The 24,889-nt window shown below is 47.6% G+C and overlaps 1 protein-coding gene across 6 annotated transcripts in view; it reads right to left on the reverse strand.

Moving 5' to 3' along the window:
• The window catches only part of GATAD2A (GATA zinc finger domain containing 2A), a 101,560-nt gene that overhangs the window by 28,801 nt on the left and 47,870 nt on the right, over nt 1–24,889 (reverse strand). For 5 of the 6 annotated variants that reach the window (XM_021083423.1, XM_021083427.1, XM_021083424.1 and 2 more), the window contains exon 3: nt 12,313–12,581. In XM_021083423.1, the coding sequence (XP_020939082.1) occupies nt 12,313–12,581 (269 nt within the window). The remainder of the gene's footprint in view (nt 1–12,312; nt 12,582–24,889) is intronic. The other variant, XM_021083426.1, reaches the window with a different exon arrangement.

The raw sequence follows: 24,889 nt of genomic DNA on the forward strand, positions 1-24,889 counted from the left end.
CCCACTGCCCCCTTCAGGCTCACAATTTACAATTCAAGTGTTCATCTTCTTGAGAAAAAAAAAAAAAAAAGAAATCTCTTGCAATCAAGTCAACCCTCCTTTTCCTTCCAGGGCACTTTCTACTAACTAAGAAAATACTCCTTTCCTAATGTAACTCCTACTTGCCCCACCTGGGGCCACACACACATGCCCTTGGAAGGTGCCAGGTAGTCACTCCTGTCTCTACCCATTCTAAACAGAGCTCCTTTCAACCCACTTCTTCACTAGGTTAGGTGGCCATGAGGGACAGAATGGGATCCCCTGGGGCGGCACACTCCCATCCCCACCCCCAGTGTTGGTTACGGTTCTGGTACACCTGCTGTCATCATGTCAGAGAAACTGGCTACAAGATAAAAAGCAATGCATATAAAAGCATTTCAGCCTTTGCAGCCAAGGACTGGTCAGACACTCCCTCACATACCCCACAGGAAGAATGTTTAAACAATCCACTAAAGTAGTGAGGGAACCAGTTGACAAGATGAAGAGCCTGTCAGTACATGACAAAGCACTAGCAGGAATATATGTCATGAAAGGGTATCAGAAACTACAATTGTAGAACTATACCAAATAATTTCAAAATAAGGAAATAATCTACTTAATCTGCCAAAAGAAGAGTTCCTAACTGCTCAACAAACAAGCACTTTCAGGTACTTACCTGATGACTATACACAGTAGCGTTCCGGTTCCTGTCAGGGCAGCCACGCAGTAATATCCCCAGAAGGTGGGCACTATCCAGTGAGAAACCATTCCCTCCATAGCCAGAGGAGGGCGCCGTAAAGGCAAGGGGGAAGTAGAAAATCTACGGAGCTCCTTACCTGTCACCAAGCTGCCTCACCCTATGCCCTATGTGAGCTAGGTCACCCTCTCGAGTTAGAAAGAGGGTACCCAGAGTATGTCACTCTGACATCCCCAAAAAATAGAATTATTTTCAGAAGTACAGGTGCACTTCTCAAATTTCAATTATTACAAACCTGGTATAAAATATGGCCCAGAATAAAGATAGGTGGACAGAGAAAGAACTGGGAATGAGGAGCCCTGAAGGAAGGAGAGAGGCAGAGAACCAAGAGGAGACAGAGAGAGGCCACAAAGGTTTGGAGAGGCAGAGGAGTACAGAAAGAGGAACTAATTTCTGAAGGAACATACCTCTCAGTCCCCCACCCCGAGCTGAAATGCAGGCGGGCTATGGATTCCTAGTTGGAGCTGATGGACTTGCTCCCTGAGGCTGCTCTTCTGGAAATCACCCAGCAGCAGACAGAGAATTAGCAAGGGAAAGGCCAGCCCACAACAGGTGCTGGGGAGGGGCTGGGCTCCAGAAAGCCTCCCACAGAGTGCCAGAGCCCCCCATTGAGGGGAGTGATGGTCACACTAAAGGAACAGGCTACAAGCCTTCTGAAGCTCTCACACAAGATAAGACTGGTGAGAAGACTGTACATAGGAGAACTGGAGTGAGGGCCACAACCACGACTACTCTGGCTGTGGGAAAACCTGAGCCCTTTCCAGAGCCATCATGCCCATAGCTGTGTCACATTCCCCCAAATCACTCAAGGATGCACATTCCAGCAGACAGCTGGCCGGCGGGTCAGGCACAGCTGCAGTGAAGCTTGGCTGGGTGAAAAGGGTAGGAGGAGGCTCAAGTCTGCACGCAGCCCTGGAAGACCCTCCACCCAACCCCACCCAGAAAGCTGAAGCAGCAACCACTGCTGGCCTCACCCTCTGTCGTGGAAGAAGGGTGACAGTCAAGCCAACAGCCCAGGACCTCGACTCAGTCCTTTATGGAGACTGGTTAAAACTAAAGACTGACAACACCACATGAGAATGAAGCAGCTAGACCACCACATCTAACATTTTGGGGGGAAGATGTGACAATTCCTTTAAAACAACTCAACATACATCTACCCTGTGACCCTGGCAATTTGACTGCTAAGTATTTAGCAAGAAAAATAATGATCGATGACCATGTGAAGACTTTTATAGGAATGATCACACCAGCCCCAAACTGGAGACCACCTGGTATCTGTGGACAGGTGAAAGGATGACCACCCATATCCACACAGGATTGGCTCAGAAAAATCCTGACACACACAACAGGGAGAATTCCAAATCACGAATGAGAAGCTAGAACCCACTAGGCAAATACTGCATGATTCCATTTCTAGGAAGTTTGAGAAGAGGCAAGATTGGAGAGAGTGGGAGAATACACCCAGTCAGGGAGGGCAGAAAATGTATGGATGGCTCCAGGGAACCTTCTGGGGATAAGATTCTGTATCCTAATAAGGCTCTGATCTACATAGGTGGATACATGTGTGAAAGAAAATCGCAGCAGAAGCTCCCATGGCAGCCAATGGCAGTACCTCCAGGCAGGGCAATGCAACCCCAGTGTTTACTTATCCTTCCTCTCCCAAGAGGCTGCTTATAAAGTGTGCATCCAAATAAGGACTCTCTCTACCTATAACCTATGGAGTCATCTTGGAAAAGTTAAGTGATACATAACCATTTCCCATGGGCTCCATTTCTCTACAAAACAGAAAAGGCCATCCACAAAACCCCACATTATAGGCAACAAGCAGAAGCACGACTGTATTACTTTCAGATTCATTTTCACTTTGGAAGAGGACTCAAGCATTACATGGATGTGGATGAAGTGGCTCCCATACCACACTCACCACTGTGGGTGGCTAAGCCCTGTCTTAATAGCAGATGATCTACCATTGAGATTCTTGACCCTCCAATACCAAAGTCCCAAAAGAAAGATGGGGCAGTGTGATTCTGTCATCGAGAATATCAACTTCAATAAAGGTGCCCTGCACTGTAGGCCTGGTGAACAAAGGGAGCTTTTGATGTATCTTATACAATGTTAAAGCTTGCAAGAAGGAAGAAAGCCAAAATAACTAAAGCCAAGATCAGCTCTAATGATTCAGATGCTACTGTCAGCTCCCAAGAGGCACCAGACCTCAGGGGGGATAAGAATACACATCAGAGTTCCTCCCACCCACATGGTGGGTGTGACAGACCTTTGGTCCAAGTAAAGCCCTGTCCCACAGGAAAAGAGAGGCATGATGAAAAACGGGGAAGGGAAAGAAGGTGACACATAGCTGCCTGAAGGCTGCACACCCCAAAGGAAGCCAGGGGAGGAAGTCACCAGGACACCGGCCCCACACATCCATCAAGGCCCACGTAGTAGGAGCTGAGAAGAAGAAATGGGACTTCAAGTCTGCCCCTGCTCTGCCTGTGAGACTCCAGACGCCCCAGCCCTGTTTCCTTCCAGGTAAAATAGGAAATAGAAACGGTTTACTTAAGGCACCCAATGACTTCCACTCCTGATGAGCCACACCCCTAAAGTCAAGTCTCCCCAACACCCCTGCATGTTCTTTCATACTACAGTATCCCACAAAACCACTAAGTCAGATCCTGTCCTATCATTTCTGCCCCCAGGAACCAGAATGGTACCTGTCACAGACAATCCAGGGGGAGTTGGCATCTCAGCAAAAGGCACACACAAACACGTTTTCAGTGAAGAGTGGTATGGTGGGGGGAGGGGCGGGCCAGTCACGGGACTACTACCCCACAAAGGTCCAGGGCAACCAAGGGGCCCCGTCCTCACCTCCTCACCTTTCAGGTGCAGAAGCTTGAGAAGAGAATCGTTTTACTAAGTTAAATGTTCCTCTACCCAAGGCCCAGGAGGTATTCTCCCCTGTGTGTGTCTCAAGTTATTTCTGAAGATCAACAATTTGTGACAGAGAGTTTCGTCTGTAAGGAGTAGAATCTACTTACCTCAGAAACCAAGCAGAGAACCCAAACAGTTTCCTGTCAGCCCCAGCTCCAGCCTCCTCCAACAGAATTGGGGTGGGGCGAGGGCAACATGTGTTCATGATCTTTGGGGATGGTCTCACAAGGCCAAGAGGCTCAACTTCCACCTCTGTGGGTTTCTGTTTTTCCATGAGCACACTTATGGATGACAGAACGGAAACCAAAGTATTTTAACCTCATTTATTTTTTTCTAACATCCATTTTTTTTTTTTTTTTGGTCTTTTCTAGGGGCACTCCCGCAGCATATGGAGGTTCTCAGGCTAAGGGTCTAATTGGAGCTGTAGCCGCCGGCCTTCAACAGAGCCACAGCAATGCGGGATCCAAGCCGTGTCTGCGACCTACACCACAGCTCACAGCAACACCAGATCCTTAACCCACTGAGCAAGGCCAGGGATCAAACCTACAACCTCATGGTTCTTAGTCGGATTCGTTAACCACCGAGCCACAACAGGAACTCCTCTAACACACATATTGAGGTATAATTTACATACCACAAAATTCATCCATTCTAAGAGTATAACTCAACAACTTTTAGTAAATTTAGAGTTGTACAACTATCCCCCACAATCCAATTTTATTTTATTTTTCTCTTTAGGGCCGCACCTGCAACACACGGAAGTTCCCGGGCTAAGGGATGAAATGGAGTTGCTTCTGTGACTTATGCTGCAGCTTGGGACAAGGCAGGATTCTTAACCCACTGAGAAAGGCCAGGGATCGAACCTGCATCATCATGGATACAATGTTGGGTTCTCAACCAGCTGAACCACAATGGGAATGCCACACTTCAATTTTTTTTTTTTTTAAGGGCCACACCCACAGCATGTATAAGTTTCCAGGCTAGGGGTCAAACTGAAGCTACCGCTGCCAGCCTACACCACAGCAAGGGCAGATCCAGGCCACATCTCCCACCTACACCATAGCTCATGGCAACACCAGATCCTTAACCCACTGAACAGAGCCAGGGATTGAACCCGAGTCCTTATGGATACTAGTATGGTTCATTACTGCTGAGCCACAACAGGAACTTCCACAATCCAATTTTATTTTTGTTTTTTGTCTTTTTAGGGCTGCACCCGCAGCATATGGAGGTTTCCAGGCTAGGGGTCAAATGGGAGCTACAGCTGCCAGCCTATACCATAGCCACAGCAACGCAGGATCTGAACCACGTCTGTGACCTACGCCACAGCTCAACGGCAATGCCGGGTCCTTAACCCACTGAGCGAGGCCAGGGATTGAACCCACAACCTCATGGCTCCTAGTCGGATTCATTTCCACTGCGCAACGACGGGAACTCCCACAATCCAATTTTAGAACACTTCCATCACACCACCAAAAGTTCCCCTGTGCCTGTGAGTTGGTCATCACTGCTCTCAACAACCCCCACCCCAGACAACCATTTGATTGCTGTCTGTCTTTCTGAGTTTCTTTTTGGGACACTCTATAGATGAAATTATACAAATATGTTGTCTCTGGGTCTAGGGTCTCCCCCTTGGCATGGTGAGTCTGAGGTTCATCCATGCACATTGTCAGTAATTCTTTCATTGCTGAAGAATAATTCACTGCATGGATAGAGCACATTTTGTTTATCTGTGGCTATGTGGATTGTTTCCACCTTTTGCCTATTATGAATCACACTGCTCTAGACACCCATGTACCTATGTGTGAACACACTTTCATTTCTCTTGGGTACAATCCTTGAATAGATTGCTGGGTCACGTTATAATTTCATGTCTTTCTTTTTTGGGGGGCCTCTATCTGTGGCATATGGAAGTTCCCACGCTAGGGGGTGAATTGGAGCTGCAGCCACAGCTTACACCACAGCCACGACACCACTGGATCCTTAACCCACTGAGTGAGGCCAGGGATCGAACCCACGTCCTCATGAATACTAGTTGGGTTCTTAACCTGCTGAGCCACAACAGGAACTCTTCATGTCCAGCTTTCTAAGAAACTGTCAAATTGTTCATGCCATTTTATGTTCCTACCAGCAATTTATCAAGGTTCCAGTCTCTCCACATCCTTGCCAAAAACTTGTTCGTCTTTTTTATTACAGTCACCCTTTTTTATGACCTAGTGTATGGTCTACTCTGGAGAATGTTCCATGTGCACATGAGATGTATTCTGCAGTGTTCTACAGAATCCTATTAGCCAAAGTGGTCAACAATGCTCTTCAAGTCTTTGAGAATACTGCTGATTTTCTGTTTAGTTGCTCTATCAGTTTACTGAGAGAGGAGTATTAAAATCTCTATAATGTATGATTGTCTACTTCTATTAGCAGTCCTATCAGTTCATACCTCAGGCATTTTGGGGTATGTTTTCAGGTACATGCACATTTGTGACTGCTATATTTTTTCGGCTGTACCATTAAAAAATGTCCTTCATTGGCTTTAAGAGTATTTTTGGGGCGTTCCCATCATGGCTCAGTGGTTAACGACTAGGAACCATGAGGTTATGGGTGTGATCCCTGGCCTTGTTCAGTGGGTTAAGGATCTGGCGTTGCCATGACCTGTGGTGTAGGTCGCAGATGCAGCTCAGATCCAGTGTTGCTGTGGCCCTGGTGTAAGGCCGGCGGCTACAATTCCCTAGCCTGGGAACCTCCATATGCCGCAGAAGCAGCCCTAGAAATGGCAAAAAGACCAAAAAAAAAAAAAAAAAAAAAAAAAAAAAAAAGAGTATTTTTGTTTTAAAGTCAATTTTATATTAATACAGTCATTCTAGTTTTCTTATGGTTACTTACGGTATATCCTTACCCATCCTTTTACCTAAGTATCTAAGGGATGTCTCCTAAAGACTATATATAATTAAGCTACTATCTTGCTCTTTTTATATGGTCTGATGATCTCTACCCCCTTTTTATTAACACTGTTTTTTTAAATTAAAGTGTGGTTGATGTTTTTTTTAAATCTCTGCCTTTTAATTGGGATATTTAGATCATTCACATTTAAATGGATAGATTTACATTAGTCATTTTACTATTTGTTTTCTATATACATTCGTTCTTTTTTGTTCTGTTCATCATTGAGTGCCTCCTTTTGTGTTAAATATTTTTTAATGTACCACTAAATTCTGTCGATTTTTTATATCTTGAAGTTCTTCCAATAGTTGCTCTAGGGATTAAAATAATCATTTTATTAATTTATCACAATCTGCTTCAGATTAACACTAACTTGATCCTGGTAAATTGTAGAAACCAGAGGTCCCGTTGTGGCTCAGTGGTTAACGAATCCAACTAGGAACCACAGGGTTGCGGGTTCGACCCCTGGCCTCGCTCAGTGGGTTGAGGGTCTGGTGTTGCTGTGAGCTGTGGTGTAGGTCGCAGATCCTGCAGCCAGAGGCTACAGCTCCAATTAGACCCCTAGCTTGGGAACCTCCATATGCAGCGGGTGCGGCCCTAGAAAAGACAAAAAGACAAAAAAGAAAAAAAAAAAACAAACAAAAAAAACCCCAAAAACAAAAAAAAACCCCAAAAATGTAGAAACCACATTCTAATACAGGTCCATTTCGTTCCTTCTCTTTTGTACTATTATTGTCACACATATTATATCTATATGTTATAAAGACAACAGATTGTTCTATGCCTTTGGTCAATTCCAGAAAGCTGAAATCGTTATTTCTGTCGATTCTATCCAGTGTTAATTTTTTATACGATGTTACGTCTTTTACCTAAGAAATGAGAAAAAAATAAAGTCTTTTATGTTAGCCAACATATTAACCATTTCCAGTGTTCTTTATTTCTTCCTGTGAACTGAAGCTACCAAAATATCATTTCCTTTCAAGCCTGAAGAACCAGCAAGTCTGCTGGCAACAAATTCTCCCAGGCTTTTGTTTATCTGAAAATGCCTTTTTGCTTTCATTTCTGAAGGGCAGTTTTGTTTTGTTTCAGCCCTGCCACGTCATTCGGAAGTTCCCGGACCAAGGTTCAAACCTGCAACACAGCAGTGACAAGGCTGGATACTTAATCCACTGAGCCACAAGGGAACTCCCATTTCTGAAGGGCAGTTTTGATGCATCTAGAATTGAGTTTTCTTCAAGTACTTTTAATGCCATTTGGTTACCTTTTTGTTTCCATTTGATATCTTAGATGATAAATAAGCTGTTAGTTACATTAATGCTTCCCCTGTATGTGATAACTTGTTTTTTTCTTGCCACTTTAAAGATTTTCCCATTCTCTCTGGCTTGCAACAATTTGGCTATGATATATCTAGGTACAGATCTCTTTGCATTTATGCTACATGAGGTTTGTTGAGCTTCTTGGATAAGCTTCGCCTCAAATCCTTTTTTTTTTTTTAGGGCCACACCTGTGGCATATGGAAGTTCCCAGGCTAGGGGTCAAAGCTACACCTGCCGGTGTATATGACAGCCACAGCAATGTGGGATCCGAGCCACGTGTGCAAAATCTACACCACACCTCATGGCAACGCCAGGTCCTTAACACACGGAGCATGGCCAGGGATCAAACCTGAAACCTCATGGATCCTAGGTGGGTTCGTTAACCACTGAGCCATGAAGGAAACTCCTCAAATATATTTAGACCATTGTTTATTCAAAGAGTTTTTCTGTCTTGTCCCAACCATGCTGCAACCTTGAGCTAATACAGCCACTGTCCCTCCCTACTTGTCCATCTCCAAAACTGTCACTTTAACCAATAAGGCCACTACATTTTACCACTCTAAATTGAGTAAGTCCCTCCTCCCCCATGCAGAGAATCTGTTGGCCCTTACAGCCTGTACTGGCTAAGCAGAACCTCCTTACCAATTAGAGCTGGGGAGAGGGCATGAATGGAGCCCCAGGCCAAATACCACAGAGTCTCATTGCTTTTACCCAGAGTTCATCAGTTTCTTAGATGCAAATCTTCCTCAGATTGCTGTATGCTTCTGGTCAATTTCCAGAGTGCCGAAATGGTTGATTTAGGGACTCAATGCCGTCTTTTTCTTTTTTCTTTTTTAAGGGCTGCACTCATGGCACATGGAAGTTCCCAGGCTAGGGGTTCAACTGGAGCTGTAGCTGCTGGCCTACACCATGAACAATGAGGCTAGGGGTTCAATCCCTGGCCTCGCTCAGTGGGTTAAGTACGGATCCGGTGTTTCCGTGAGCTGTGGTATAGGTCGCAGACTCGGCTTGGATCCCGTGTTGCTGTGGCTGTGGCGTAGGCTGGCAGCTATAGCTCCCCATTTGACCCCGAGCCTGGGAACCTCCATACACTGCCAGTGTGGCCCTAAAAAAAAGAAGGAAAAAAAAGAAAAAAATGCCAAAGAACAATGGAAAGGGGACTGTAGCGAAGGAGAACTCATCCCACTCCTCGTGCTCAAAATCTCCCCAATGTAGCTAAAAAATTGTCTTATTTATTTAAAATCACCAGTCACTTCCTTAAAGAAAAAGGAAATTCTCTTTGCCAGAAGCCATCCGAAACTCCCTCTAGTCTTCAATATGCCCAAATTGAGTCATAAGTACAGGACAGCATGAAAGAAGCAGCTTTGAAAAAGAGTCAAATAGAAATCGTAGAACCAGAATACTATATAGTACTGAATTAACTATTCCAACATTCAACCATGAGTAGATCTCACAAATATGCTGAATGAAAGCAACCAAGGGGTACAAATTATGACTCCGGTTTCAGGAAAAAAAAAAAAAAAAAAAGTACACATGGGCATAAGGTTGCCAGTAATGCACTGCTTCTTTTCTTTCTTTCTTTTTTTTTTTGGCCACACCTGTGGCATGCAGAAGTTCTAGAGATGGAACTTAAACCACAGCAGTGATAATGCCATATCCTTAACCCACTGCACCACCTTGGGACTCCATGTTCTGTTTCTTGATTTGAGCTATAAGGATGTGTTCAGTTTATAGTTTGTGAAATGTATCCCATATCACATGTGTGCTTTCATTATGTAAGCTATACCTCAAATGAAATTCTCTATATGGAGTTCCCTATCATGGCTCAGTGGAAATGAATCTGACCAGTATCCATGAAGACACAGGTTCAACCCCTGGCCTTGCTCAGAGGGTTAAGGATCTGGCATTGCTGTGAGCTGTGGTGTAGGTAGCAGACATGGCTCAGATCTGGAGTGGCTGTGGCATAAGCTGGCAGCTGCAGCTCCAATTTGACCCCTAGCCTGGGAACCTCCATATGCCAAGGGTGCAGCCTTAAAAAGACCAAAAAAAGGAGTTCCCATCATGGCTCAGCGGAAAGGCATCTGACTAGTATCCATGAGGACGTAGGTTCAATCCCTGGCCTCACTCAGTGGGTTAAGGATGTGGTGTTGCCGTGAGCTGTGGTGTAGGTCACAGACATGGCTTGGATCTGGCTGTGCTGTAGGTCAGCAGCTGCAGCTCTGATTCGACCCCTAGTCTGGGAACACCCATATGCCTCGGGTGCAGCCCTAAAAGAAAAAAAAAAAAAAAAGAAAAGAAAAGAAAAAGGAATTCTCTATATGGAGGTTACCAAGGGATGTCCTGAGCTAGATACTCTCAACAAGGATCCAAAGACTGCTTCTAGTAGCAGAAAGAGTAGCCACTCTCTCTAGAAAAGATTACCATTTTAGAATGGCTTATGGGCTGGACTTGATCCTATGATTCCATCAAAATTCACAACTATACTCCTCCAACAAATTAAACAGAATATTCTATATGGGAACTGGAGAAGACACTAGCTCTATATGTAACACCTTATTTTAAATGAAGCTTAAACCTGCAGAGGAATTGTTACCAATACTTCTTTCCCTCACCACAAGTCATGCACCAGGGTCAATTCAAGGTACACATTTGTTACCTAGAGATGCAAAGCAGAGATTATTACCCATTTTACAAATGAAGAGCAGAGATTACCACCCATTTTACAAATGAAGAAGCACAGGCTAAGATAATTTGCCCAACATCTGTGATTGAGCCCCAACTCTGCCTAAAGCCAGGCACTTCCTACAATCTCACATTGCTTCAGGAACATCCTGGGGTATCTCTAGTCCCACAGGAGGACTCTTGCTCTGAGTGCTTGGGTTAATCTCTGTTTCCTGCTCCCCCGAATCCTTTCATGCTCCTTTAACGCTTAACTTCTCCATCACAACTCACTGGTCTGCTCTACAGAGGAGCACAGTGTTTACAGGAGAAAATATATACCAGGAGCCTAGGGACATAAGAGGGGCCTAGCAAATCTCCACAAATGTAGACTCCTCCTTCTCCTCACCCGAGACACTGCTGAGGACCAAGTCAGAGGGAGAGAAAGTAGACCTAAACTTACAATTTTATTTCTAGAATTTAAAAGAAGACTCCGGTTTTAGAACATGCACTTTTAAAAGCAAAGTGAGATAGAAAAGGCCCTTCTGGGTAGCACAAATAAAATCAGAGTAAGATGCTTCACCAGTAGGAGGAGGTTAGATTTTCTCATTTATCTTGAGGAGATTAGAATTTTTAAAGCTAAGACGATCTCTGAAGCCCTTAGGAGGTCAATATTCTGGGTCCCCAAATGAGTTTAACACAAAGACTCCAGGTTGGGGCCCCCCTGTAGGGTCTGTCAATAGAAGAAAGTGAGGAGCAGGCAAGTTCCCCAGACCTGCATTTCCACCCTTCATCCGACTAGGGGCAAAGAGATGTGGGGGAGTTGGCCAGGGCAGTCTGCAGGGGAGACAGGGAAGTAGACAAGGGATGGACCACAGAGAAGCTATAGGGCTTCTCAGAAGGCCAGAGTCACACTGACATGCCCACAGTGGGAGAGCTGGCTCGTGGAACATATGGGTGTGAATATTCTGCAAAGAATGGCTCTCATGAAAGCTCTGAAGGGAGGGGTAACAGCAGTAGCTATGCCTGAAGTTCTCTTTACATGGAGAAATTCTCTTTAATCATTCTTTCTGAGTGAAGAAACAGGGTAGTACATTGACTCTCATTTCTTTCACGCTTTTCCCTTAAGAATCTCACGAAAGCTGAGGATTGGTAAAGTTACTCTTGAAGCAATCAGTATCGATTAGGAAGAAACCAAAGAGCACATCAACCAAAGCCTTGAATAGAGTAGCCCCCTCCTCCGTGATGCACCACCTAGGAGGAGTGGTGACACACTTGAGAGAGCTGAGCTCCCGAGTCTGCCCCTAGTCAAGTGACGCAGGCAGGGTATAGCATTCCCCAGATCTAAAAAGGTGGGAGGCAGAACCAAATGAAAAACTCAAGTCTTCCTACAAACCAAAAGCTTTGAGTTGGACAGCAGGGACAAGTTTGGTGAAGACCTGCTGCCAAGCAGAGGAACCAGAGGATACCATTGCTCCCATCCTGTGAGACCCACATTCTATACTACAGATGCCTGGGCCCCAGGGCCCCAAGAGGGAGGTCCCTTGGCCGGACAGTCAGGGAGGTGCCAGGGCTGGAGCCCACAGCCATCTCCATGACAACCAACCAAAAGCTGCTTCTTGCAGGCCTGGTGACAGCTTCACCCCCACCTCCTCACACCCAGGCCTGTACCTGACATTTCTGGCCCCTCCTGCTCACCTGTTCGAGGTTCGCATGTCCACGGGTCCATCAGCCACCTGCCCTTCGCCTCTGCCCACGGCCACTGCCTCTGTCCCCCTCAGCAATCCTTGGGCTGGGGCTGCTCCTGGCTCAGGTGTCACTCTCATGTCTCCGTCAGCATTTAAATCTGAAGGCAACACTCCTCTCTCCATTTTTATTTTCTTGCTCTCCACATCATCCTCTGCTGGGTCTCGTTCAAGCGCTCGTTTCTGACTCCGTGTTCGGCATGCTTCTTCAGTCATTCTGAACTTTAGGGGAAGGAGAAAATGTGACATTTAAACTTGGTACAAGAAAGTTGCTACTTTCTTACAAACTTTTCATAGTGTCAACTTAGAGTGTTTTCCTCCCCATGTGACAATGACAGAAGTAGGCACCACAAATGAAGGGCTCCCCCCAAACACTCCCAGAACATTTCCTCACTGCCTTGGGGAAAGCTAGGAAAGGAACACACAGCAACTGGCAAGCCAAGTTATGCACTGCCCTGCCTGGAGCCAGAGACCTCTGCAGGGATCTATACAGGAACTAGATGCTTATCAAAAAGACTGGGGAAATTCCTGCTCCAAACTCAAGAGCAAACAGAAGAAAACGGTTCTAGATGAACTCCCTGCCAATGGCATCCTGGGTACCTACACTGGATTGGCGGTATCTGGGATCCAGGAAACAGGGACCACACTGTTCCTGGAGCAGAGTCACAGCCCGGATCCAGCCCTGCACTGTGCTGATATAGTTTGACCCTTCTCCCCTTCATTGAAGAGAGGCCTTCTCATTCCCTGCTCACCTTGGGGGGGGGGGGGGGAGGAGAACAGGGCCACATTTAACCCCTTGACTGCCGAGGAGGTAAACTCTGAATGGAGTGAGGACTGGCCCATCACTATGCCAGTACCCTGTACCTGCAGCATATACATATCTTAATTTAAAGAAGAAAGAAAAGACGAAAAGAAAAAAAAAAAAAAAAAAAAAAAAAAAAAGCTGAGTCAGTTTTTGATCCCATGACATCACTGGGCTCCACATGACCCTTCCCAGGATTCAGTCTGAGAGACAAAGCACTTTCCAGAAAACCGGTCTGAACCGGTTCCAGACAACAAGCTGAAGTGTTGTTAACCCTCACGGAGACAGGAGGGAAGACTGCAGTGTTGTCTGTCTGCAGAGAGACTGCTGGCATTCTACAACGGAGTCTGGTACACAGGTACTCCCTCTTAAAGGGGCCGCTCAGAGCCCAGCCTTGATGTCCCAACGGGACAGGACATGTGAAGCCAGACTTCAACAGTCAGGGTCTAAAAAGCCATGAGCATTCATCAGAGGACAAAAAGAGAATTTAGCTGCCAGGCTCCTGAAGTCCCTGGGTACCAGTTCTCCATAGTACAATCTGCCCACATCTACCAACATGAGGTCCAGGGAGGAGTACACTATTTGAGCCCCTCAGAATCCCAATTCACACCCATAGCGTGCCTATACTGAAGACCTCTCAGCTCTGTGTCTAAGCAGGCAGAGCAGCCTCCCCAGTAAATACCCTAGGGAGCCTGTCTTGGGAAGGATCAGGCAGACCAGTCTCAGAGCCCGCTTTCTGGGAGACTGTGGAGAACACAGAGTAATGAAAGGTCCACTTCACCATATGTGGGACACACTCCCGAGATGACTCATTTGCAACCTTCTTAAAGGAACCAATTTCACAAATGAGCAACAGTGCAGGGCCCTTGCCTTGGACTCAGACCAAAAGGACAGAAAGTGACAGCTGATTCCTGCTACTGGCATAGAAGGCAGAGTGGCTGTCTGACACGTTAGGCCAACATGGCCCAGCCTGGGCACTCAGACATCTGCTCGTATGGGGTCCAAAAGAGTTGAATCAAACAGGTTTTCCCATAGCCATGCCACTCCCCAGGGTGCTCACCATTCCAGGCAAGACTTGAGAACTTTAAAGCTCAAAGGCACAGGATACCAACTTGGCCTCCATCTGCCCCCTCTCCTGTACCACACCTCAGCCCTCAGCCATCCCTCTATCCCTCTGCTCTCACCAAGATCTCCCCAGCCCCAGCCCCACCCCATGCACTACAGTTCTCATCTGGGTCTCCTTGTTGCCTCAGAAGGAAGCAAGGGATGCTCCCATGCCCTTCTTAGACTAAAGTTCTAGTTTCTGGAGTTCCCGTCGTGGTGCAGTGGTTAACGAATCCGACTAGGAACCATGAGGTTTCGGGTTCGATCCCTGGCCTTGCTCAGTGGGTTAAGGATCTGGCGTTGCCATGAGCTGTGGTGTATGTAGGTTGCAGAAGAGGCTCGGATCCCGTGTTGCTGGGGCTCTGGCATAAGCCGGTGGCTGCAGCTCTGATTCGACCCCTAGCCTGGGAACCTCCATATGCCGCAGGAGCGGCCCTAGAAGAGACAAAAAGACAAAAATACATAAAGTTCTAGTTTCTGTCCTTCTCCAACATGCCTTTACCACAAATGCTATCAGCCTGCTTACTGAGTCCATCTGTCCTGTCTCCTCATGAGCTACAGGCCAAGTCACTGCCCTGAATGCCGATCGCCCTCCCCTCCTCTCCCTCACTGTGGGAGGGTGGATCACTTTTCCTTTGGGCACTGCCTGAACAACAGGAGCGCCTCGAATGTTGGGGGAATTGAATGCAGTGATTTCAGCGGCCACAGTGGATTGTAGGTACCTGCAGTGGATTGTAGGTACCTGCATTCCCAGGATCAAGGAGTCAATTGGGAATAAAAGACAAGAGGAGATCAGGACCTCTGGCAAGGAGGAACTCCACTGGAGTCAGTGGAAATTCTGCCCCTAAGGGAGAACCTCCCAGTCTGGCCTGGTGAGGCAGGGAGTCTGAGGTGAATAGGGAGAATGCATCCTCCCCAATACTGCACTCAGACTTCCCCTCAATGCTTTCCCATTCCACCTCTGCTCCAGCCAGGCAGGCCCCACACCCCCAGAGCCAGCACGGCCCCCAGCCTTGTAAGCCCAGACTCACTGAACCCCAGACTGCATTAAGTCATCCCTTCCTCCCAACTGCCCACATGGATAACAGGGGGCTGACAAGGAGGTCTCTGCACATCAGGTCATCAGACCAGTGAGTCAGTGCCCAAGTGACCTCACTTCATCGTCACTGGTGTAGGACAAGCAGATCATAAGGGGCGAGAGTGGAGCCTCATATCCACAGGGCTATTCCCTCCAGCCCCAGCTGCCACTATAGGCCACAGGGGCACTCTGGTTCTGATCTGGGTCCCCACCAGAAGACCTAGGAGACAGCCTGCTGGTGCTGTGTGCACTGTTAGAGCAGCTCACTCTGAAGCTGAGGGGCTGGAACTCCGCCAACCCCAGGCACGCCCAGTGCCTCTGGCAGGCGGGCTGCTGCGGTGGGGGTAGCTGCTGCACCCCTCCCCCACCACACGAAGGACAAGCACAGCTGGAGGGGGCGGGGCCAGCTGTGGGGGGAAGGCGCCTCCTTGGGTGAAGCCTCCTCCAAGAGAAGGCAGTTGCCTCAGTGCCCACATGGGGCCTGCCACTGGCCAATCCCTGGCACCGCCAGGCGATTCCTCCTGGGAAGGGCAGGTGTTGGTAAGGAGTGGCTCCTCCCTTCTCTCAGCAGGAAGGACTAGTGCCCCAACCAAGCATGTTAGGGCTGTCTGCCACCGCCCTGCAGGCAAAGAGGGCAGGGACAGGGAAAAAAAGCTGTCAGGAAGAAACTAGCCTTGAGGAATGAACTATGACCCAGGAATGAAGCAAAAGTGACAATTTCTGCAAAAAGCATTGAGGAGGTGCATTTGAATACTTTCTAAAGAGCAAGTGAAGAGCTTGGATTATCCCAACTAGCAAATTAGGATCTGCTTCAAAACTGCTGGCAAGTGAGGGGAGAAAAATGAAGGGATAGCAGCAGCAACAGCCTAAGTTCCACCAGAGGCCCAAGGAGGAACTGCTGGCTCAGAGAGAGCAGCACCCCCTCAACAAGGCAGGATCTCTAGACGGCTACTGAGTGCAGGGACAGACTCTGTCCTGACAGCACCAAGCCCACTGTAAAAATGCAAAGATGCAGCCAGCAGGGCTGTAAAGCCGCCAGAGGCACAGGCTGCTTATATGGGAAGCAAGGTTAGATCCCAGGTGGCCTCAGACCCTCCTTCTCACTCTCTCCAAATGCAACGTGGCTAGGGAGGCAGGATGAAGCCCGAGTCTTCCTCAGGCCTGAGAACGTAGGGTTCACAAGCACACAGCCCAGACCAATCCCAGGATGATGGGGTTACCAAGTCCCAGGCAGAATGCTATCACAGTGCTTTCGGTCAGATGTAAATTTCAATTGCTTCTACCAAAACATGCTTTATTTTAGTAAAGATGTCACTTTCTAACTGGCCTGAGAACCTCAGGTCAGAAAATCTGTTCTGGAGTTCCCGTCGTGGCGCAGTGGTTAACGAATCCGACTAGGAACCATGAGGTTGAGGGTTGGTCCCTGCCCTTGCTCAGTGGGTTAACGATCCGGCGTTGCCGTGAGCTGTGGTGTAGGTTGCAGATGTGGCTCGGATCCCGCGTTGCTGTGGTTCTGGCGTAGGCTGGTGGCTATGGCTCCAATTAGACCCCTAGCCTGGGAATCTCCATATGCCGCGGAAGTGGCCCAAGAAATAGCAAAAAAAAAAAGAAAGAAAATCTGTTCTAAAACAACTCCAAAAGGGTGAACTACGCTGTGGTATGAACCAATCTTTTTAAAACAGGACCTGGGAGGCCAATACTCCCCACACAGGCCAGGTAAATCATCTCTTGATGATTCAAAGGAGAGAGAGAGAAACTAGGTATAAGTCAGAGCCAAAACCCTGAGATTGCTATTAATACTCTCTGTACTAGGAAATGCCATTTATACTATACTGTTATTAACATGCCAGCAGGAACACTACTAGTAATACTCCTATTTCAGGCATGAAGAAAAAGGGGCTTAAGAATAGGTGCTTGGGAAAAATAACAGAACCAACGCTCTGAAAAGTCAACAATGAGGAGTGCTTTTTCCAGAGCCCAAAGAAGGAAGTGAGTATGAGGAGGGGTAAGAAGGAGGGCGCTGAGTGTAGAGTGACCTCAAGTGGAGCAGAGAGGGTGGCGGGGGTGTGTTGAGGGTAGGGGTGGGACCGATTTGTTGTAAAGAATCACGTGGCTGACTTGGGGACACACTGGGGTAGAGGGTAGCAGGGGGAACAGACAGGGTACTTCTGTGGCTCAGGATAGGAAGGGGATAGAGCAGAGAAGAGACATGACCAAATGCTGGGTGTATTTTAGAAGATACAGACAACGCAACATACAAACAGCTGGATGTGAGGTGAGAAAGGGTTGCTTTGATTGTTTTTGTGTGAGCAACTGGAAAAACGGAATTGACTCTCTGAGATGGGGAAGGAGCAGATCTGGGGGAAGAACGCTGGGAGTGGGAGTGGAATAGTTTGGAATGCAGAGAGGCTTTAAGAGTGTCTGCTGACAGGTAGAGGCCTATACACTGGGCAGGGTGGCATGGAATGAAGGGCCTGTGAAGCAACTAATGCAGAGTTGAGTGACAACAGGGTCCAGAAGCCAGACTCACTAACCACTGGCAGAGCTCTATCAGCCTGCAGCTAGGTGCCCACCACCAGAGTACCCCCAAAGTAGTGGCACGGCACAGAAAAGACTCCAGGCTCTGGTGGTCCCCAAGTTAGGATTGTGCCACCTCTCTGCATGGCCTCCCTGAGGCTAGGAACCTCATCTACCCTCCCCAAGACAGTGGCCTGAGGAAGCTTCCAAAGCCGAGTCCCTGACCAACATACCCTCCAGGAATCTCCCATGTTCTTGAGGGTCAAACCTAGGTACATGGGGAGAGGTAGAGGAGAGAAGAGATAAGCTGTGTTTTGTGCCTGCAATCCCTGGCTGACAGGCACACGTCTTCCCTCCCAGAACAGAGACCCCACTCTGCTCAGGCCTGGGCAACTTCCGAATGCACATTTCTTTCTTTTTTTTTTTTTTTGTCTTTTAAGGGCTGCACCCGTGACATATGGAGGTTTCCAGGCTAGGGGTCTAATCGGAGCTGTTGGCACCAGCCTACTATTCCAGAGCCACAGCAATGCCAGATCCGAGCCGCATCTGCAACCTACACCACAGCCCACAGCAATGCCGGATCCTTAACCCACTTAGCAAGGCCAGGGATCAAACCCACAACCTCACGGCTCCTAGTCGGATCCATTTCCGCTGCGCCACGACGGGAACTCCCGAATGCACTTTTTTTTTTTTTTTTTTTTGTCTTTTGTCTGTTGTTGTTGCTATTTCTTGGGCTGCTCCCGCGGCATATGGAGGTTCCCAGGCTAGTGGTCCAATCGGAGCTGTAGCCACCGGCCTACGCCAGAGCCACAGCAACGCGGGATCCGAGCCACATCTGCAACCTACACCACAGCTCACGGCAACGCCGGATCGTTAACCCACTGAGCAAGGGCAGGGACCGAACCCGCAACCTCATGGTTTCTAGTCGGATTCATTAACCACTGCGCCACGACGGGAACTCCCCGAATGCACATTTCTGAGTGACAGTGGCAGGGATACAGCAGCTGTGTCCTGGAAGGAACTCACACCAAAAACACCAGTTCTCCAGTTTTAAATAAAACCAAACCTCATTAAGGCCGTCAAGTATAAGGATGCAATTTAACTTGGGAAAGAAAAAGTTGACTGTGAAAGCCAGTGTCCCCACCTCCCACCCCCGCCCCACCAGACACAGCAGAGAACAGAGGATGGACCTCAAGGAGCAACTGGCTGGGGGAGCTTGTCATTCTCTGAGCCTCAGTTTCCCCATCCTTACCTCATAAGCGTACTCTGTGAAGAGACAGAGTGGACATTAGTAGTAACCTGAATGAGAAAATCGAGTCACAGAATGGTATACCATTCACATGGTTTTAAAGTGCTAATAACCTACAGAAAGAAATACTAAAAGTTCACTAAAATCGAAAGAGAAAGAAACTGGACAAAAATCCACAAGACTCATCTCTGAAGAGTGGATTACTAAGAAACTTTCAATATCTGTATTAAACATTTCTTTTTTTTTTTTTTTTTTTGTCTTTTTGCCATTTCTTGGGCCGCTCCCGCAGCATATGGAGGTTCCTAGGCTAGGGGTCGAATCAGAGCCGTAGCCACCGGCCTACGCCAGAGCCACAGCAACTCGGGATCCGAGCCACGTCTGTGACCTACACCACAGCTCACGGCAACGCCGGATCGTTAACCCACTGAGCAAGGCCAGGGATCAAACCCGCAACCTCATGGTTCCTAGTCAGATTCGTTAACCACTGCGCCACGACAGGAACTCCCTGTATTAAACATTTCTGTATTAAATTCCTTCTCTTAACAGTGACTATCAGTTTCTTTGTATTCAAAGAAAACAAAGATAAAAAGGAAAGCTAGAAACACTCCCACCTACAGAAGCTGAGAACTGAAAGAACAAGTGTTATGGGGGTGGGGAGAGGGGAGAAGGCCCCGAGGGGAGGGAGGCCTCCACCCAACCCAGCCTGGCCAGAAGGCACCTGTGCCGTATGGCAGACACATGGCCAGCTCCTCCAGCAGAGAGAACAAAGAACCCAAGATGAAGTGTAACCTTCAGTGAAGCAAGAGGGGACACTGCTGCCACTTTCCCGTTTATTTTTGGCAAATGTTTATGCAGCTTAAAAGTCCACCTTCTGTGTCACCTGCTACAGTGACTCCAGCCCTAAGCAGTAAACCCAAAACCCTCAACTCATTCCCACAGCCTAGCTTCTACCTGGGTCACTAGTGGTCCCAAGTGGCCATCAGGACACAGCATCAGTGGGAGCTCACTCTGAGGAGACCCATAGCCCACACTGTCCCAGGACTGCCCACAGCAACAATCCCCATACAGCCTGGTGGGTCAACGTTAAAATTCTTTTGCGGCAGCAGCTTTTCCCCATTCATCTTCACTTTCAGTGTGGAGCAAACAGTACGGGGTCAGTATGTGCTACTGAGTTAAACTGACATTTCTATAAATTAGCTTCATGAAGTGTATGATTCCTAGGGCTGCCTACAAGGCAAAATGTAGCAAACAAGACAAGTGCTTTCATTAAAAACTTCTGCATTCTGACTTTCTGGAAGGCAAGTGTACTGAAATGGAGTCTCACAGATTGAGGTCAAAGGCAGAAACAGAAATCCAGGGAGAAGGTCCAGGCAGAACAGCACGGACCAAGTCACAGAGGAGGGAGAATCTCAGGAAGGCCATAGGTAGTCCTGTGCTAAAAGTTTCCTCATAAAGAGAGCTAATTCTTACTGACTAAAGCTGAGTTCTAAAACCTTAGTTGCCTGAAAACTTAAGATGCTCCAGAAGTACATGTGTTTTCTTTCTTTCTTGGAGCTCCACCTGGCTAGGAACTCCTTGGGCCTTCAAAGACCTAGACCGAGAAGACAAGGAGGACAGACTCTCCCTGCAGCAGTCTTATGACTTGGATGGGGGCGGGCCGTGCCCATACACATGGGGGCAGAGAGATGGCTGCCATTCACCCAGAGCCTCCGTGGGTAGAAGACTAGCCTGTAATCCCACAAAAGATGGGGAAACCCAAGTCTAGTGGGCCTAGAACCTAGATCTAACACTCTTTTTCTACTTGGCATTCTCAAAAGCTGCCCACTGTGGACCACTCTACTGCACAATCTAAAGGCCTTTTGTTAATTCATGTTTAAATGGTTTTCACCTGGAGAGACAAGCACATGGTGGGGCCAAAATGACACTTGCCAGCTGTCCTCAAATGCCACAATGGCAGCCTCACCTCAGAGAATTAAGATTTGCCCTGTCAGGAATTCCCGCTATGGTGCAACGACATTGGTGGCATCTTGGGAGCACCAGGTTCAATCCCTGGCCTGGCACAGTGGGTTAAGGATCCGGTGTTGCACAACTGTGGCTGGGGTCGCAACTGTGGTTTAGATCTGATCCCTGGCTCAACTCCATATTCCTTGGGGCAGCAAAAAATGGAAAAGAAAAAAAGATTTTCACTGCCATGAGTTGGGGCTGTGGAAGGACCCACGGGGAAGCCTGGCCTGGGAAGACCTCGGAACCTTAAGGTATGAGCCCCCTGTTATCAGACATCACTGCCTCCCACAAGGTAATAGGCCATGTGACAGCAGGGCCATGCCATCAATGTTCCTGGTGCATCCCCAGCTCCAGGAGAGTGCCAGCCACACAGGAGGTGCATATCAAACATTTGATCAATAAACAAATATAGGTTTTATAGAGAGGAGCTCAGAAGATCTGGGGAGGGGGCAGACAAGATACTTCAGTCTCCCTTTCAGCACTGGGATTCTCAAATCTTAACCCAAGTTTAATGCTCCTTTGTTGTTAATAGAAATGCCGGGTCTTCTTTTACAGGCAAAACACCTAACACTGACTAAGCATTTACCCTACATGGATCATCTTGGGTGCAAGCCCTGTCTTACTGGTAGGGAAAAAGGCGGGTGAGGGTCACACAGCAAGTGGGTGAGACAATGCTGGGAACTGAAGCCCATGCTCCTCCAAACAGCGCCCACTCCAACACTCAGAGTCCAGCATAAGCCACTCAGAGTCAGGCATAAGGTTTCCAAAGGACACCAGAAGCTCCTCACAAGCAGGAAATCGGACTTAACATTTGACATCTCAATCTGCCCCATGGGGTCCAGATGAGATATTAAAATGTTTATTACAACCTTTTTGAGTGTTATGAGTGAAACCACACCTTTTGCTGTCTGCTTTCAAAGTGCAGTAAGTTCCGCTGGGACACAACATATGCATTCCTAAGCTACCATCTGGTGCAAAATCACACAACAAAAACACAGTGCTTGGGAGTTCCTGTCATGGCTCAGCAGTTAACGAATCTGGCTAGCATCCATGAGGAGGCTGGTTCAATCCCTGGCCTTGCTCTGTGAGTTAAGGATCCAGCGTTGCCACGAGCTGTGGTATAGGCCAGCAGCTACAGCTCTGATTCGACCCCTAGCCTGAGAACCTCCATATGCCATGGGTACGGCCCTAAAAAGAAAAAAAAGACACAGTGCCTGTGGGAACTATGGGGTTAGGGCACAACACCCCAAACCTTCATCAGTGACATAAAAAAAGTTAGGAACCTGATTTTTTTTTTTTTTTCTTGTCTTTTTGCCATTTCTTGGGCCGCTCCCATGGCACATGGAGGTTCCCAGGCTAGAGGTCTAATCGGAGCTGTAGCTGCCAGCCTACACCAGAACCACAGCAGCGTGGGATCTGAGCTGCGTCTGCGACCTACACCACAGCTCACAGCAACGCCGGATCGTTAACCCACTGAGCAAGGGCAGGGATCGAACCTGCAACCTCATGGTTCCTAGTCGGATTTGTTAACCACTGCGCCGCGACGGGAACTCCCAGGAATCTGATTTTTATTTATTTTTTTTTATAAAATCTTTTTTTTTTTTGTCTTTTTGCTATTTCTTTGGGCCGCTCCCGCGGCATATGGAGGTTCCCAGGCTAGGGGTCGAATCGGAGCTGTAGCCACTGGCCTACGCCAGAGCCACAGCAACGCGGGATCTGAGCCGCGTCTGCAACGGAATCTGATTTTTAAATGGCAGCACATGGAGTTCCTGCCTAGCACAGTAGGTTAAGGATCTGGCATTGTCTGCAGCAGCTCAGGGAGCCGGTCTATCTGGTCTATCTCCAGCCCAGGGGTGGGTGCCACAGGTCGCAGGTTACAGCTGCAGCTCAGATTTGATCCCTGGCCCAGGAACTTCCATATGCCACAGGGGTGGTCAAATAAATAAATGCTAACAGGTTAAACAGCTAAGAAACATACAAATGCTGTCTGAAGCCTGGTGTCCAATGCCTCACCCAGGGGAAGATCTGGAGTTTGCTGTGACTGTGGGTGGGGTGCAGTTTCTCAGTTACAGTGACGTGCTGGAGGGAGGTTGTCTGACCCAGAGGGGAGTTGCCCAAAGGGGGCTTGATGCACATCTGGGGTGTGTGCATTTTGCTCTGAGGTACTGGCAGGTGCTTTTTAAGCCGGGAGCAGTTTTCTGGATTCATCTAGTACCAGAGTCAGCAAACTTTTACTTAAAGGGACACAGCAAGTATTTTCAGCTCTTCAGGCCATTCAGTTTCTGTCCTGATTACTCAAGCTCTGCAATTGTGACAGTTTGTTCTCAAATGCATGGCTGTGTCCCATTCAAACTCTAGTTACCCAAACATGCCATCAGCCCATGGGCCACAGCTTCCCAACCCCTAGATCTAGTATTTCTCCTGGATAAAATCATGCATAGCCAAACACAGCATGCATGTCATGCTCCAAATGTGTCCTAATATACCAATAGTGTTGAAACAAATCTGCTTTTCCAAAATAAGCATTATAGCAGAACTGACAACAGAGAAAAATGGTTTCAAAAAAAGGACGTGAGAAGTTTCCGTGTGGCTCAGTGGTAACAAACTCTACTAGTATCCATGAGGACACAGGCTCGATCCCTGGCCTCACTCAGTGAAAGGATCCAGTGTTGCTGTGAGCTGTGGTATAGGTCACAGACACAGCTCGGACCTGGAGTTGCTGTACTGTGGTGTAGGCCACCAGCTACAGCTCTAATTCAACCCCTAGGCTTCCATATGCTGCAGGTGCAGCCCTTAAAAAAAAAAAAAAAAAAAAAGGATGTGAATGTGTAAATTCAATCCAAGCCCAAGACTCAAAGTTAACCCTTTCCACAAGTCAGAAATAATTTAGTTACAGAAAGTACCAAGTGCAGACTGTTTACTATAGGATCAGTCTGTCCCACTACATGAGTCAATTTTACACCATCTTAAAGGTCCCACACTCTCTCAAGAAAAATTGGCCCCTGACAGAAGGAAATTACATGCTATAAACCCAATTTTTGCAGTGGATAAACCTTTAATCCAGTACAGAAACAAGCAGTTCCTGAGTACACGTTCCTGAGCATCAGACAGAAGCTCTAAGCAAAAACACAGAGGTTGAGAATGACCTATTTGGGGGGTATTAAGCCAGGAAGGGAAATTTGAATCAAGCGCACTGGGACTCAACCATAGAGCCAGGCTTCTAGATAACAAGGACTAATCTTTGCCCTTGAGAGCTGGGGAGAGGGGAATTTTCTGTGCCAGGGAAACCCTAAGAAGAGCTCTTTGCCTGGTTTGGGGGGAGGGGCAATTAGGGGACCCTGAAGGACAGAGGTCCACACCATACTGCCCCCACCCAACCCACTCCAGAGCAGATGGGTAGTGTCATCAGTCTGGCACTGAGATTAAGGATGCAAGTGTCCACTGGGCTCCTGATCCAATTGTCTCAAGAAGAATGAAAACTATTAAGTATGGAAATGAGATTCCACGAAGGGACCAGAATCACCAACTTCTAAACCAAGTGAAGGAGCCCAGAGCCCTGAAGGGCCCTGTGTGGATCCTTGCACACCTATGCCACTTCAACCCACACTTCGCCCAAGACAAATAATTTTGTGCCTGGGTGGAGTAGCAGTGTTTTAAAATTACTAGCACTGCAACCATGATCGTTTCTACTACTCCTTTATGGCTCACAGTAATTTAACCTTTCAGAGAAGGGGAAGAACTGCTGTTTATAGTTGTTTACCTGAGTGATATGTGAA

Source organism: Sus scrofa, chromosome 2 (genome assembly GCF_000003025.6).
Source record: "Sus scrofa isolate TJ Tabasco breed Duroc chromosome 2, Sscrofa11.1, whole genome shotgun sequence".
NCBI lineage: Eukaryota > Metazoa > Chordata > Mammalia > Artiodactyla > Suidae > Sus > Sus scrofa.